At 61.8% G+C, this 13,679-nt stretch overlaps 1 protein-coding gene across 1 annotated transcript in view; it reads left to right on the top strand.

Annotated features, from left to right (window-relative positions):
* Hmcn2 (hemicentin 2) overlaps positions 1–13,679 on the top strand; it is a 103,445-nt gene that overhangs the window by 25,638 nt on the left and 64,128 nt on the right. The window contains 10 exon segments of the mRNA XM_033758996.1: positions 1–109; positions 281–376; positions 592–719; positions 1,122–1,266; positions 3,697–3,809; positions 3,910–4,069; positions 4,896–5,061; positions 10,606–10,733; positions 12,201–12,455; positions 12,942–13,025. Of these exon segments, the coding sequence (XP_033614887.1) occupies positions 1–109; positions 281–376; positions 592–719; positions 1,122–1,266; positions 3,697–3,809; positions 3,910–4,069; positions 4,896–5,061; positions 10,606–10,733; positions 12,201–12,455; positions 12,942–13,025 (1,384 nt within the window).

A 13,679-nucleotide genomic window follows, 5' to 3' on the forward strand; every position in this document is an offset into this window, starting at 1 on the left:
GGCCACCCGCCCCCAATGGTCACCTGGCGGCGAGGAGATGGCCAGTCCCTGGGACCCCCGCGGGGCAGCGGGCCCGGGCAGCGGGACCCAGGAGTGCTGCTCATTGAGAGTAAGAGGGGCAGGTGGGGGACGGGACGGCAGTGCCCCACTCAGGCTGTGCGAACCTGGTTCTAATGTTAAAGCCAACCGGGCCCATGTCCAGGGCTTCGCTCACTTCCGGGCTCATGCTGGGCGTGGCAGGCCTGTAAGCCACTGTCATCCATGGTATCACGGCCCTTAGGTGTGACCGCCGAGCACCAGGCCACCTACGTCTGTGAGGCTCAGAACGCCTTTGGGAAGGCCCAGGTCCAGACCCGGCTCGCTGTCACCGGACTCGGTTCGCTGGGGCATCCGTGCGTGGGGGAGGTGGGAGGCAGGTGCTCCTGGGTGCCCCGTGGCACCACACCCTTAGGGACAGACACGTGCATGGCCAGGTTTCAGGAGCAGTCTTGGTGTTTCCGGGCAGCGACCTCCAAGGGCCCTTGGTCCTGCCCAGTACCCTGGGGTGGGGCTCGGGGCAATCTTGGGTCCGACGCTGTCCTCTCCCCACAGTGCCCCCGCAGGTCGCCAGTGGGGCACCCTCTGTGCGTGTCCTGGAAGGCCAGCCCGTGTCCCTGCCGTGTGTCATCCTGGCTGGGAGGCCCCTCCCCGAGAGGCACTGGCTCCGGGCCAGCCGCCCCGTGAGTGCTGGGATTCTCGGGCCGCTCTGGGCAGTGACACCCAGGCTCAGCGAAGGGGCGGTCACTTCTATGCCACTGTCTCTGCTCTGCAGTCCCCGGCTTTGGGAAGTCCTCTTCCCCTCCTCCTCCGCGCTCTCTGACCACGTGCTGATGGCATTTGCTGCCCCTTGCTGCCGGGCCCCTGGGGCAGGTGGCCCAGACCCAACGGCTCCGTCACCCTGCTCTAATGGCTTGGGGTGCAGATGTTACCTGCGTGGTTTAGGGTCTGTCCCCACCCAGCCGCCTTGTGGGTTCACACCCAGTGGCCTCTCTGCGCTGCTCGGGTCCCTGCACCCCTGGACTAGGAAGGGGCACCCCTGCGGGAGGCAGCTGTGCTCAGCCGTGCTTCCTCACCCTGGCCAGCTCCCGCCAGGCGGCCGGGCCTCTGTCCGGGCCGATGGCAGCCTCCACTTTGGCCGGGTGCTGCAGGAGGACGCGGGGACGTACAGCTGTGTGGTCACCAACCCAGCAGGCTCCGGGCACCGCGACATGGAGCTGATCGTTCAGGGTGAGTCCTGGGGGCTGGGGGGGTGCAGGGGCCCGGAGTGGGACCCTTTAGTTGAAGAAAGTCGCAGAGATGGTACCTGATCCCGAAGGGCAGACGAGGATCCGTGGCTGAGAGCAGCCGGGCTTTACACCTCAGCGTGCACCTGTCCAAACGGTACCCGCGCACGCTGCCCAGGCTCCCTCAGTGCCTGCGAAGGCCTGGACGCAGGACGCTGGGTGCCCGCCCGCGCCCCGTGTGCAGAATGGCGCGGTGTTGCCGTGGACCCTCCGGCCAGCTCCAGTGCTGCGCAGGTCCCTGCCTTGCTTGCCGACCGAATCCCTTCCCGTGAAAAGGCCGTTCCAGGAGTGGCCGCTAAATGAGGGGCTGCACGGAGCAGGAGCGTGGCAGTGTCCAGTGCAGAGAGGCGGCAGAGGGGCTGCAGCTCCGAGGCTTTGCTCTCGTTCGAGCGCCTCCTGCACGCAGTGCTGCCCGTGTAGCTGCGTCCTGCTGCGGCGCTGTCCCCAACGGCACCCTCAGCAGAGCTGCCGCTTGGTGTACCCGGGCCTTGTGCGGAGCGGACACGGAGGCCCTGTCCAGATGTGCGGAACCGTACAAAAAAGACGGCGTGAGGCGGGCAGGCAGGCCATGAAGTGAGCAGCGTCTGCGGCGCCTGACAGTGTGAATGTGGTCTAAGTATGGAACTGTGCTGGTTAGGGGAGAATGCAGAGGGAAAAGAGGAGTGTACATTCCCCTTGTATTTCTCCTCAGACTTTTCCACCCTACACTGGTTGAGTCAGGGCAGAATTGTGGGTGCACACACGTGTGCTGTGTGGCACACAGCGGAGGCACATACTGTACATAGGGCATCCTGTGTTCTTTGGTTAGAATTCTGTGTTCTTTTTTGTTTTTTTGGACCGGGTCTCACTATGTAGTTGAGGCTGACCTGGAACTCACTGTGTAGCCCAGGCTGTTCTCGAACTCACAGCGATCCTCCTGCCTCAGCCTCCGGAATGCTGGGATTACAGGCATGCACAACCATGCCTGGCTTTAAAGTCTATGTTCTTTATATAAATCATAGGTGCATTCTCTTTCTATCTCCTGCACTATAAATTCTCTAGAAGTACAATACTTAAAAACCAAACCGCGATTGCCTTTTGTCCTTGTCTTGCTGTCTATGTGTTTCCTTGACAAGTTACAGCTGCTTTTCTGTCACTAAGTCTTGAGCCTGTATGGACACCTGGGATGGTCATTTTGTACAGCAAATACATGGCCATGGTTTTCCTGAGCATTAACCTATTAACGCTGGTTAAATTTTGAGTCCCTTAGATGGTACTTTTAGTCCTTTAATGCCTTTTTCCCAGTGCCCTCCTACCCACAATGACAGGTCCCTGTCCCTTTTAACATAGGAGAGGAACTAAGCTTGGTTACATTTTGTGATTTACCAAGTGTGTCAATATCTTTTTTCCCCATTTTTGTGTGTTTCATTAAAGCCCTGGAGGGATGAGCAGGCCAAAAGTGATTCTTTGATTTATCGAGAAAACCAAAATTCAAAAGAAGGTTGAGCAGGGCGTGGTGGTTCTTGTAATCCCATCATTCTGGGAGGCTGAGGCAGGAGGATTCAAAGTTCCTAGTGGCTTAGTGAGACCCTGTTTCAAAATAAAAAATGAAAAGGGCTGGGAATGGGCCCTGGGTTCAATCCCTGGTACCTCAAAAGTAGCAGGGGCCCTGTGTTGAATGAGAACCTGGGTATCCTGGGTCCTTGTAATTCCAGTTTGTAATCTCAGCCACAGGTTGAGCACATAGCTCATGCCAAGCCATGATGTTTTCACTTAACTTTCATCCTAAATTCAAGCTGGGCCTGAATTTGTAATCCTCCTGCCTCAGCCTCCCACCGTGCCCAGATTACAGGTGTGCCTCACCGCACCTGGATATTCTTATTCTGTAGTAGACTGGATTTTTTTTTAAAGAGCATTTTTACAGCAAAATGAGCAGAAGACAGATTTCCCATAGACTCCTACCTATGACACACAGAGCCCCCCTTCTTACAGCAGACCAGTCCTCACGGCCACATCTCCCTGAAAGTCCCAGCATCACACGAGGGTCCCCGAGATGTTGTGCAGTCATGTGATACCATGCACCCACTGTTACAGCATCAGACCAAGTAGCTTCGGGCCCTGAAACCCCTCTGGGCCCCACTTTCCTCTTCCCTCCCTCCTCCAAGCCCCAGCACCCTCTGATCTTTGTTCTACCTGCACAGCTTCGTTTTTTCCAGGCTGTCATTGAGTTATAGTCAGTTACACTCCTTTTCAGGGATGAATACTATTCCATTCCACGCACCCCCATTTCACTTATGTGTCGCTGATAGACATGTGGGCTGCTGTCTCTGCTTCTTGGCTGTGGGGTTCATACTGCCAGGTGCTCTAGCTTATGAAATTGGTTTGTTTACAAAAGTGCCACCTAGAATCTATCCCACTGCCACCCACCATGTCACCAGTGAAGGGGTTCCAGCCTCTCTGTCCTGTGTCGCCGCAGGAGTTCCCACCCCGACCATCAGCTGGACCAAGGTGGGTGGAGCCTCTAGCCTCCAGGGTGAACTGGGTCAATCTGGGACAGGGAGGAGGGCGTGGATGACTCCTGGCTGATGTCGCCCGGGTTCTATCCTAGGAGACCAAAGCCCTGAGCTCCAGGGGTCCCCACTACAGTGTGAGCCAGGACGGTACCCTGCTCATTGCCTGGCCGTCGCCCCAGGATGCAGGGGCCTATGTGTGTACAGCCACCAATGCTGCTGGCTTCTCCAGCCAGGAGACGTGGCTCTCAGTCAACAGTGAGTGACAAGGGCGTGGCCATGGTGGGGGAGCCCCAGGGGAGTGGCGCCGTATCCAGCACCCACACCTGCCTCACTCCCCACCTCACCCTGCCCCAGTCCCCCAGCCTCCTTCCCATTTCGTGAAAGACCTGTCCGGCCTCAGGGCCTTTGCACGTGCAGTGCTCCACGGCCCTTCCTCTGCCTCATGGGCTGCTCTTCCATCTGCGCCAGCCCCAGGCTGGGTCAAGTGGCCATGCAGTGGCCGCTGGAATGCCCCCTCTGTGGCGCCCATCCCAGTGTGTTGGCATGTTTGGTCGTGGGGCCTGGGGCTTCCAGGACCAGATCTGAGATGACAAGCGGACAGATGCACAAGCCAGTCCTCTCCTGTAGTATGCTTTTAGGGCTAGTATTTTGTATCGCAAAAAGCCTTTTTCATGGTGAGATTCCTCAGACAGGAGCTCGTGCGTGGTGTCCCTGTGTAGAGGGTGCAGGAGGGGGGCCCTGAACCGCTGCCTTCAGAGGTCTCAGCCTTCTCGGTTGTCAAGGTGACGGCAGGTTGTCTCACACCGCGACACAGGCGCAAGCGACCAGGGCTGTTTGTGCATCTTGTGGGGGCTGCTGTCCTGGGAATAAACGGATATGCCACGGGGAAAAGGAGAGGAAAGAGGACCGCAGAGGAGAGACGGGGTGGGGCTGAGCGGAGCCCTGAGGTCTGAGCCGGTCCACACCACGCGCTCTTCTGGAGCAGCGCCCACCCACTCCGGGGTGGCAAGGGCTGCATGTCCGTCTGGGGCCTGTCCCGCTGTGCCCTCCCTGCTCACAGCCCTGCTTGTTTTCCCAATAGCCAAGCCCCGGATCCGGGTGAATGGGTCCCAGGACACAGACTCACCGCTGAGAGTCACAGCCAAGGCTGGTGAAGAGGTGACTCTGGGCTGTGAGGCCCAGGGCTCCCCGCCGCCCCTGGTCACCTGGACGAAGGACACCCACCCTCTGCTGTCTGACACCGACAGGTACCCAACCCCAGGGCCTTGCTAGGCACAGGTTTGCGGGACTTGGGCCTGGCTGGTGACCACCGGGGGTGAGGAGCAGGGCCCAGCCCAGGAGGCTGACTGGCTCCACCACAGGCTTTCACCTTGGGGCCCAGCCTCTGTGGGGACCCCGGGGGGTGTGGAAGCCCAGGTGAGATGCTCTGAAAAACCCCAAACCAAAGCGTCCTTTGGTCCCCAGCTGCCCTGTCCCTGGCTGTGTGGGGACACCAGGGGTCACCCGGGCAGGGCCTGCGGCTCAGTGGCACTCAGCAGAGCACCGGCAAAGCTGGGGTTGGGGCTGCGTCTGATGCCCGGCTTCCTGCCTCTCGCTCGACATCGGGGAGCCGCACTACACCCTCAGTCTGGGCTGTCGGGGTACAGGTGCCGGCTATGGATCCCTTGACACGGTGGGGGGTGGGGGTGCAGCTCAGGCAGTGCCGTCCGCCCCGGCGAGGTCCCCTGCCTGCCCCGCGCCACTCTGGCCCACACGTGTCTGCACCCAGAACGACTCTTGGCGAGCTTTCAAACTTGCAGCCGTTCACCCCTAAATGTGGCACGGCGAGCCCCTGGCTGTGGGTCGGGATGGACGGAGGGAGCTGGGAGCCTGCATCTGTCCAGCAGGTGCTTGTTTATTTACGGCTCCTCACCAAAACCCACAGGGCCATCTGCGTGCTCCTCTGTGCCCTGCGTTAATAGATCAGCAGGGAGCTGGGAATTGGCAAGAGCCGCTTTTGCAATCCCAAAGTCTCACCCGGTTCCTTCTGCTCACTGGGCTTCTCCCCAGGGTTAGAAGGAGCTCACGAGACCTGGGATCCTCTGCCCGCTCCCCTCCTGGCCTCGGACCCGGTGGCCGCTGGCTGGCTGCTCTCGGCTGGTTCTGCTGCCCGTGAAACGGGGTTATTGGGACGATGGGTTTGCAGGTTTAGTTTAGCACTGCATGTCCCGAGTGCTGAAGTACTCAGTCCTTCTGCCGTCTTACTGTGTCTGTTATCTGACTCGGTCTTACCCACTTTTGGGGACGTTTTCTGTTTTGTGGTGCTGGGGATGGAACCCACTGAGTGGCGCCCCAGCTGTCACACCCTTGTTTATAGAACAGCTTTATTGAGATCAAACCCGCATATAACTCACTCATGTCAGGCATACACTTCAGTATATCTCAGTGCATTCTGTTGTGCAACTGTTGTCACAGTCAATTTGAAAACATTTTTATCACTTCCCCAAAGACTCGTACCCTTTGCTCCCCGCCCCGCCCCGCCCCAGGCAGCCAGCCACTAATCTGCTTTCTGTCTCCTTGGCTCCCGGACCCTGGACACCGCACAGAAAAGGAGTCCTGTGTGGTCTGTTGCCTCTGGCTTCCTTCACCTTGCACAGCGTCCTCAGGGTTCAGCCCGCTGCAGCCAGGGTCCTGCTGTCGTTCCTCTGCGGGCTGAACACCCTTCCGCCACCCTCTGTCACTCCGTTCAGCGGTGTGTGGCCCCGGGGGTTGCATCTACCACAGCTGATTGTGAACAGCCTCACTTGGGTTGCTTTTCACTCCCATGGCCGCCTGTGTGTTCTCAGGGCCTTCTGTCCCTGAGGCTCAAAGCAGCTTGTGAGACGGCTACCTTCAGCCCCACGGTGATTCCGTCATAAAACGGACATTTCAAATCCTTGAGGCAGACAATGCCAGGCCGTGGGGGGGGACCGACCCGCAGCTGCCTCCTCTGCCCCCCCCTCCCCCTCCCAACGGACCCATTATTCACTTATGCTCTGTTTGTGTGCGACCCCTAACTAAAAGGCAACTCCAAGGAACCAGCCTCTGCGTCTTTCATCACTGCTCAGCAGGTGAGTAAATGTTTGCTACTTGCATGAGTGAATCCCCTCCCCCTCCCCCTCCATGGCTCCACACCACCATTCTGGAAGCCTGAGGACTCTCTTCCAGGAGCCGTACCTGTCCAGCTGTACCACAGGTACCCCTGGCTGTGCCATGTGCCCCTTCTACCTTCGCCAGCTCAGCCCCAAGGAGGCCCCACTCTATCCATGGGCTTCTTCCCCAGCCTGTGCTGACCCCGACCTGGGCACTGTGGAGGCTTCTCAGTAACTCTGGGTATAGACAGCATGGAGAGCCAGGATGTGCTGAGCCCCCAAGGCCTTTGGCCGGCAGTGGCCCGGTCCTTCTGCCATAGCCCTGGAGGTGGGGGATGCCCACCCCCCGCCTGGGGGAGGAAATGGAAATGGCCATGGAGCCTAGAACCGGATGTCCCAGTCCCGGGGCAGGGCCGACGGGCACCCGGAGCCCACGTGGGCACACGCAGGCCTGAGGCACCCAGACACGTGTGTCCCTGTCCCTTCCGAGGGCCCACGCCCACCAGGCGCTGCTGTGGATGAAGCATGGTGCGTCCGCCCCTTTCCTCGGCCTGCCCTCCTGGTCTCAGGGCGGAGCAGCATTCACGACCCAGCTTGCTGCTTCGTTGCTAGGCGGCTGCTGTGTTTGGGGCTCGCGCCTCTGCCAGTTTTCAGCAGCTCTAAGTGGGGACATCTTTATCTTTGGTCTTTTCCTTGGGGATCATCCCGGAAGCAGACGGCCAAGCCTCTCATCTTGTGGGACCACTGTTTTGAGAGTATCCACCTTGTAAATTCACTGCCCACTGCACAGTGCCGCATGCCCAAGACCGCGCAGGGAGGGAATCGGAGACAGAAAGGCCTGGGACCCCTCGGCACCACCCGACCTGCTCTGAGCGGCAGTGAGGTCTGCCCGCCCCCCAGGCTCGGTCTTCCCATCTGAGAGACTCAGAACCAAGGCTGTTAGGCGGTGGCGGCTGGGAGCATCGTGGCTTGGGTCCGGATGCTGTTCCTAGGCAACTGTGTTTGTTTGGGATCCTGGTGCGGAGCTGGGACAGCTGTGTGCGTTCCTGGCTGGGGCTGCTGCTCCGGAGGCAGCTGGCCAGGGTCCCACGCAGGGTCAGAGCCCAAGTCCCGAAAGGGAAGAGGCAGCCAGGCGATGGGGCTGCCTCGGTCTCGACGTTGCTGGGGTCTTCCTGCTCCCCCCGCCTGTCCGGCCTGCTTCCTGGGGTGCTTCTGCCCAGCCCTTGACGGGCCGTTGTCCCCCTCGGTGGAGACAAAGGCCGCTGAAGCTGAGGCCAGGGCCAGCAGTGCTGTGCGTCTGACTCAGCCCCCGCCCCCCGCTGCAGAGGAGCTCAGCCTGTGCTGCGCTGGGCTGATGGTGCCCAGGCTAGGGCTGGCGCGTGCTCTGTGTCTCTCAGATGCGGCGCTGGCCCTGAGTGGAGGGGTGGTGGGCACGCTTCCTCAGTTTCCCCGGCGCGGCTTTCCATTGGTGGCTTCCTGTGAGGGTCTGCGGTGTTGGTGAGGCCTCCGGGAGGGGTCAGAGTGGCCATTCGTAGAGCAGGGTTTCTGTCCTGGGCGCAGACCTGGCACACACAGCAGGCGCACACAGGGACACCCTCGCGGGTGACGGTGTCCGCCAGAAGTGCCACTTGATCGAAAGCCACCGGCCCTGCTGCCAGATGGCTGCCCGCTCCCGTGAGTCGGCAGCCCTGAGGGGGCACAGGGACAGCCATTTTCTGTTGAAGGGATGGATGAATACATAGTGCACGAAAGAAGGAGCACCTGGCTGGACCAGACTCAGTGCAGCTCAGGGCAAGTGAAGTCACCTGCCTGGGACCTCAGGGAAAGCTTCCTGGAAGAGCTGGAGCCTGGGCTGCTCTGATGGGGCACTGAGTCATGGAGGGGGCTGCTATACTTGGCCATCAAAAAAACTCTGAGCACCTGCTGTTCTGTGTGGGACCTCGGCACCCCTGGCTCCCACGGATGGATGGTGTCTTCCCCGCTCCCTGCCTCCCCCCCCGCCATGTCTCTGCTGGGCTTCACCCCCAGACCTGTGCCAACCATGCAGGTGTGGGCTGCCCAGAGCCCCGGGTCCCGTCCAGACAGCGCTGAGCCCCCAAACCACCACTTCATCTTCTCCCTGTGACTTCAGAGCTTGAGGTGGGGGCCTCCCCTTCCACAGCCTGGGCCCCGTTCTGGAGATTAGAAAGCACACGGCGCAGATGGGGCTTGGAGGACGCAGGTGCCAGGAGGAGCTGCTCTTCCCACTACGAAAACGTTCAGAGACGTTGGCTGGGCTGACTGAGGCTGCCCAGCACATCTGTGGCACAGCCCGGACCTCTTCCCACCGACCCCCCTCACTGAGTGCGTTTTAGTCTCCAGCTGATAGGGCCCCGCTTGGTGAGGGTAGATAGGTCAGCATGATTCACCTTACAGGAAAGCTGTAGGTGAGGAAAGCCGAGTCGGGGTGGCCCCAGCCATTGTATCTGTACGTTTAAACGTCTGCTTGAGAGACAGAAAATTAATAAACAGAGGTGTGATCCAGGGAGGGAATATTATATGGCAGCGAAAATGAATGAGGTCCGCACACAGAGGCGTGATACTACTCACATAAGTGTGTAACGTGCAAAGTGAGTTGTGTGGGGTTTGTGGCCTCATGGTCATCAGCGTGGCTCTGTGCTATACATTAGTTCCTCGGATCTCTTGAGGGTCCCGTGAGGGGAAAGCATCGTTGTTGGCTCTGTAACTAAAATGAGACCACCGAGGCACAGGAAAGCCAAGCGACTTCGCAGCCTCACACGGTCGGCAGCTGGCAGAGCAGCAGGACCCCATTTGGGGAGCATCTTCCCGGCTGTCACCCAACCACAGGGCCGTCTGGATGCAGCGATAAGCCGCAGTGGGGCTTGGTCCCTCCGCTTTGCACGAAGGGAGCCAAAGGCTGCGTGGGTGAGCCTTGTGTGCCACTCCCCAGGCCTCTGGTGACCCCCTCGTCTGCCTGGCAGGGCCCCTCTGAGGGCTCGGATGCCACCTTACAGGGGGAAGCATGGGCCTAGCAGAACAGGGTGGGGACCAGGAATGGTGTCCAGCTGGAAGTCGTGGTGAGCTCCAGCTGAGGACTGGCCCTGGGGTCCCCACTTCCTTGCCGGCTGCTTACTTTTGGGGCCAGCCGGGGTCATGGCTGCAGCTGTGCCCCCCATTCTGCGTGGTAGGGCTACTCAGAGCCAGCACATGTGGGCCGCTGACATCATGTCTGTGAGCGCCCCTGGGGTCCGGCCCAGCTGCAGGAGCCTGGCTGGGGGTCCAGGCCCCGGGGGGGAGTGGTTCTGCACATCCTCCTCCTGCAGACGGGGGCCCCAGGAGTCCCTGGGTTTGGACTCAGGCCGGCCTGGCACCAGGGTGCCAAGGGCCTTAGGGCCGAGCCCGGTGCAGCTGAAGGCACTGGTGGTGCCCGCTGCACAGCGAGGGGACTGGACACCACCGTGTTATGCACCAGGACAGGGCGCAGGGTGAGGACCTGGACCCAGGCCCACAGCTGACTGTCTCCCGCGCTGGGAGGAACTGGCCTGCTTGGCCTCGGGGACTCGGAGCTGGGGCTGGGGTGAAGGGGTGGCAGGTGGGGGCTTGCTGGAAGAGGAGGTGGGTGGTGAAGCCTGTCCCTGGGGTGGGCCGGTCAGGGTCTCACAGCTGGCCCTGTCCCTGCAGCCGCGTCCTCCTTCCATCCGGGTCCCTGCGCCTGGCGCCAGCCCAGGAGGAGGATGACGGCCACTATACGTGCACAGCCAGCAATCCCGCGGGGTCAGCCTCCCGGCGCTATGTCCTCGGGGTGCAAGGTAGGAGCACGGGTGCCGCCACCCTCTGTCCCTGTGCCTGGCCCCTGCCTGTCCTCTGTCCCTCGCAGGGCCTGTCCCCTACTTCCTGCTTCCCACACCTCTGTCCTCCATTCTACCCTTTTCCACCTCAGTCTGATGCTGGGAAGGTGATTCGGAGAGCAGGGCCGGGGGACCGATGCTGGGGCCCCAGGGGCCATGACCGTGACTGAGGGTGTCTTCCCAGCCTGAGCGACACAGCTGGGAGGCGTCTGGCATGCTCAGGCTGGCAAGCTGCCTCTCGGGGCCCTTTTCCCGCTGGGAGCATCTGAGGCCCGCAGGGAGGCCCTTCCGGTGCCGAGGCACTTTCCACACCTGTAACTCCAGAGGCTGCTATTTGGGCAGCGCCTCCCTGCGTGTCCCACGCGCTCGGCCTGGCTCCAAAACATCCTGCTGTGGTCCTGGGCCCCAGGAGGGGCCATCCAGCTACCCCATTCAGCGGAAGCCACGCAGGCAGGGAGGTCCTCACGCCCGGGCCCAGCGAGGACACAGAGACAGGACAAACTATGGCCTGGCCAGCCTGTGGATTTCACAGGGCCCGCGAGTGGTTTCTAGTTTTAAATGAGTGGGGAAATCTAGAACAGAGAAGACAAATGCCCTCTTGCAGCCACGGGAAAGTGTGGAACCCAGGGCCGCTCACCCTCCTGAGCCAGCTGGGCCTGTGCGTGGCCTCCTGTCTCTGAAACTGGAACAGTACCGTGTCCTCAGCTTCCCCGCAGGCCCAGGACGCTTGTCCCAGGGCCCTGGGTGGGCTCAGAGCCCTCCCGGGCCTGCCTGCCTGGGTCCCCAGGGAGCCGTGGACTCCTGGTCAGACCCCCAGGCTGGCGTGTGTGTGGGGTGACCGTGGCCGGGTCCTGGAACCCTCCTGGGCTCAGTTCCCTCACCTGCAAAATGAGATGGCCTCACCCAGCCCTGAGGCACCCACGAGATGGAAGAGGAGTCAGGGTTTGAAAGCAGACACACGAGAAACCTGACAGATGGGGCCGCCCCCCATGCTTCTGGCCAGGCTGGTCAGGCACCACCTGGGCTGCCGCTCTGTGCCCTCTTCTGTCCTGGGGTGGCCTCGTGAGGGGGTGGCTGAGGCCCCGGGCTGTGCCCCTCCGTGTGTGCTGCCTCCTGTCTTGATGGGCCACTCTGAGTCCTGGCACCTCAGGCCTCATTTTCCCCAAATGTACCCTGAGCTGGATGCAGCCTGGACAGTGCTTCTCAAAGGGTGTTGGGTGCACCGGTGTCCAGGCAGAAGCCGGAGTCTACCTTGTAGCGGACAGAGGTGTCCACTGGGGGTCTCAGTGTCTTCTTGATGCCGGAATCACCCGCCTTAGGGCATCCTGCATCTTGGCCTCATTGGTCCTCGACAGCTGAGGTGGGGTCTGGGCTCCAGGACCCCCCACCTGGCTCTCCCACCTGACAGCACTCCCGGTGCCCCGCCAGTGCCCCCTCAGGTGCAGCCGGGCCCTCGGCTCCTGAAGGCCCTGGTGGGAGAAGCCCTGGATCTGAACTGTGTGGCCAAGGGCAGGCCGGAGCCGTGGCTGAGCTGGTCCAAGGATGGGGCGACCCTGCCCGGAGGGGGGCCCGAGGGCTCGGTCCACTTCGAGGCCGTGCAGGTCTCTGACTCCGGACTGTACCGCTGCGAGGCCACCAGCAGCGCTGGGATGGACGCCTGGGAGCTGGAGCTCAGGGCGCTGGGTGAGTGTTACAGCCTGGCCACCCTCCCCGGGCTGCTGTCCTGTGTCTTGGAATCTCCGTAGTCCTGGGACTGAGCAGCAGGTCCTTGAGCCGCAACCAGGCCCCACTCTCCCTGTCCCCCCGCCATGGCAGTGGCCCTGAGTGCCTTGGGCACAGAGGTGTCTCAGGCACTGTGGGGCAGCACTAGGCCCCCTGTCCCACGTGCCCGCTAGATAACATGGCCAATGTCCTCTCCTGCAAAGTGGGTCTCCGAGAGAATGGGTGTGAAGGACTGGCACACAGGAAGTTCAGGGTCCATGGCACCAGCACCGTCACTACCGGGCCACAGGAGGGCGGGGCGCGCATGGCCCACTGGGTGGTGGCCTGTCCTGTGGGCCCCTGAGGGTCTGAACCAGCGTCCCCACCCTCCACGCCTCTTGGGAGGCTGCTCAGGCCTGCGTCCCTGCACTCGGGCCGAGAGTGAGGGTGGCCGTGTACCCTTGCCAGAACCTCCACACTGGGTGTCCGACAACAGCAGCCTGGTGGAGCGAGTGTCCGGGGAGAACGCCAGCCTCCTGTGCCCGGCCCGAGGTGAGACCCCGGGTGGGCGGGGGGCAGGGGCTTGGGGTCGCTCCCCCTTGCCAGCTGCCCTTCCTGGCTGTGTGACGTGGGGCGGCTTGCACCTCTGTTCTGAGCCTCAGCCGCCTCACCTGCCTGGTGGGGACACGAACAGGGCTGCTGGGAGGTCTCGGGGGACCACAGTGGTTTGGGGACCCAGCCCCAGGCCTGGCAGAGGGCAGGGGACCCGTAGTGACTGCATGGCCTCCACCTCCTAAGCGCCTCTGTCCCCAGCGCCCTGCTCCCCGGCCACCCGAGGGGCCTCCTTGGCTTCTGGGCCCTGTGTGGTGACAAGGGGCCCAGACAGAAGCCTGCAGGAGCCGGGATAGCAGCTCCGGTCACTGCTGCTCCTCCAGCTGGCAGAGCGCAGGACGGGGCACAGGAGAGGCGGGCAAGGTGCGGGGTGGGGCGCAGTTCGCTCGTGTGGGAAGCAGTGCCGTGTCCTGCACCTGTGGGCCTCACGGGGACCCGAGGCAGTGTGGACAGGGGCGCTGGGTCGGGGCACGGCAGGACGGCAGCTCTGAGGAAGCCCCCGGGTCCCTGCCAAGGTTACGGAGGCGCAGCGGGGGCAGTGTGGGTGTGGAGGGAGGTGCCGGCGCTCTGAGCTGAGGAAGCTGTGCCCTGCTA

Source organism: Fukomys damarensis, unplaced genomic scaffold (assembly GCF_012274545.1).
Source record: "Fukomys damarensis isolate Sample0158 unplaced genomic scaffold, DMR_v1.0_HiC HiC_scaffold_36, whole genome shotgun sequence".
Classification (NCBI taxonomy): Eukaryota; Metazoa; Chordata; class Mammalia; order Rodentia; family Bathyergidae; genus Fukomys; species Fukomys damarensis.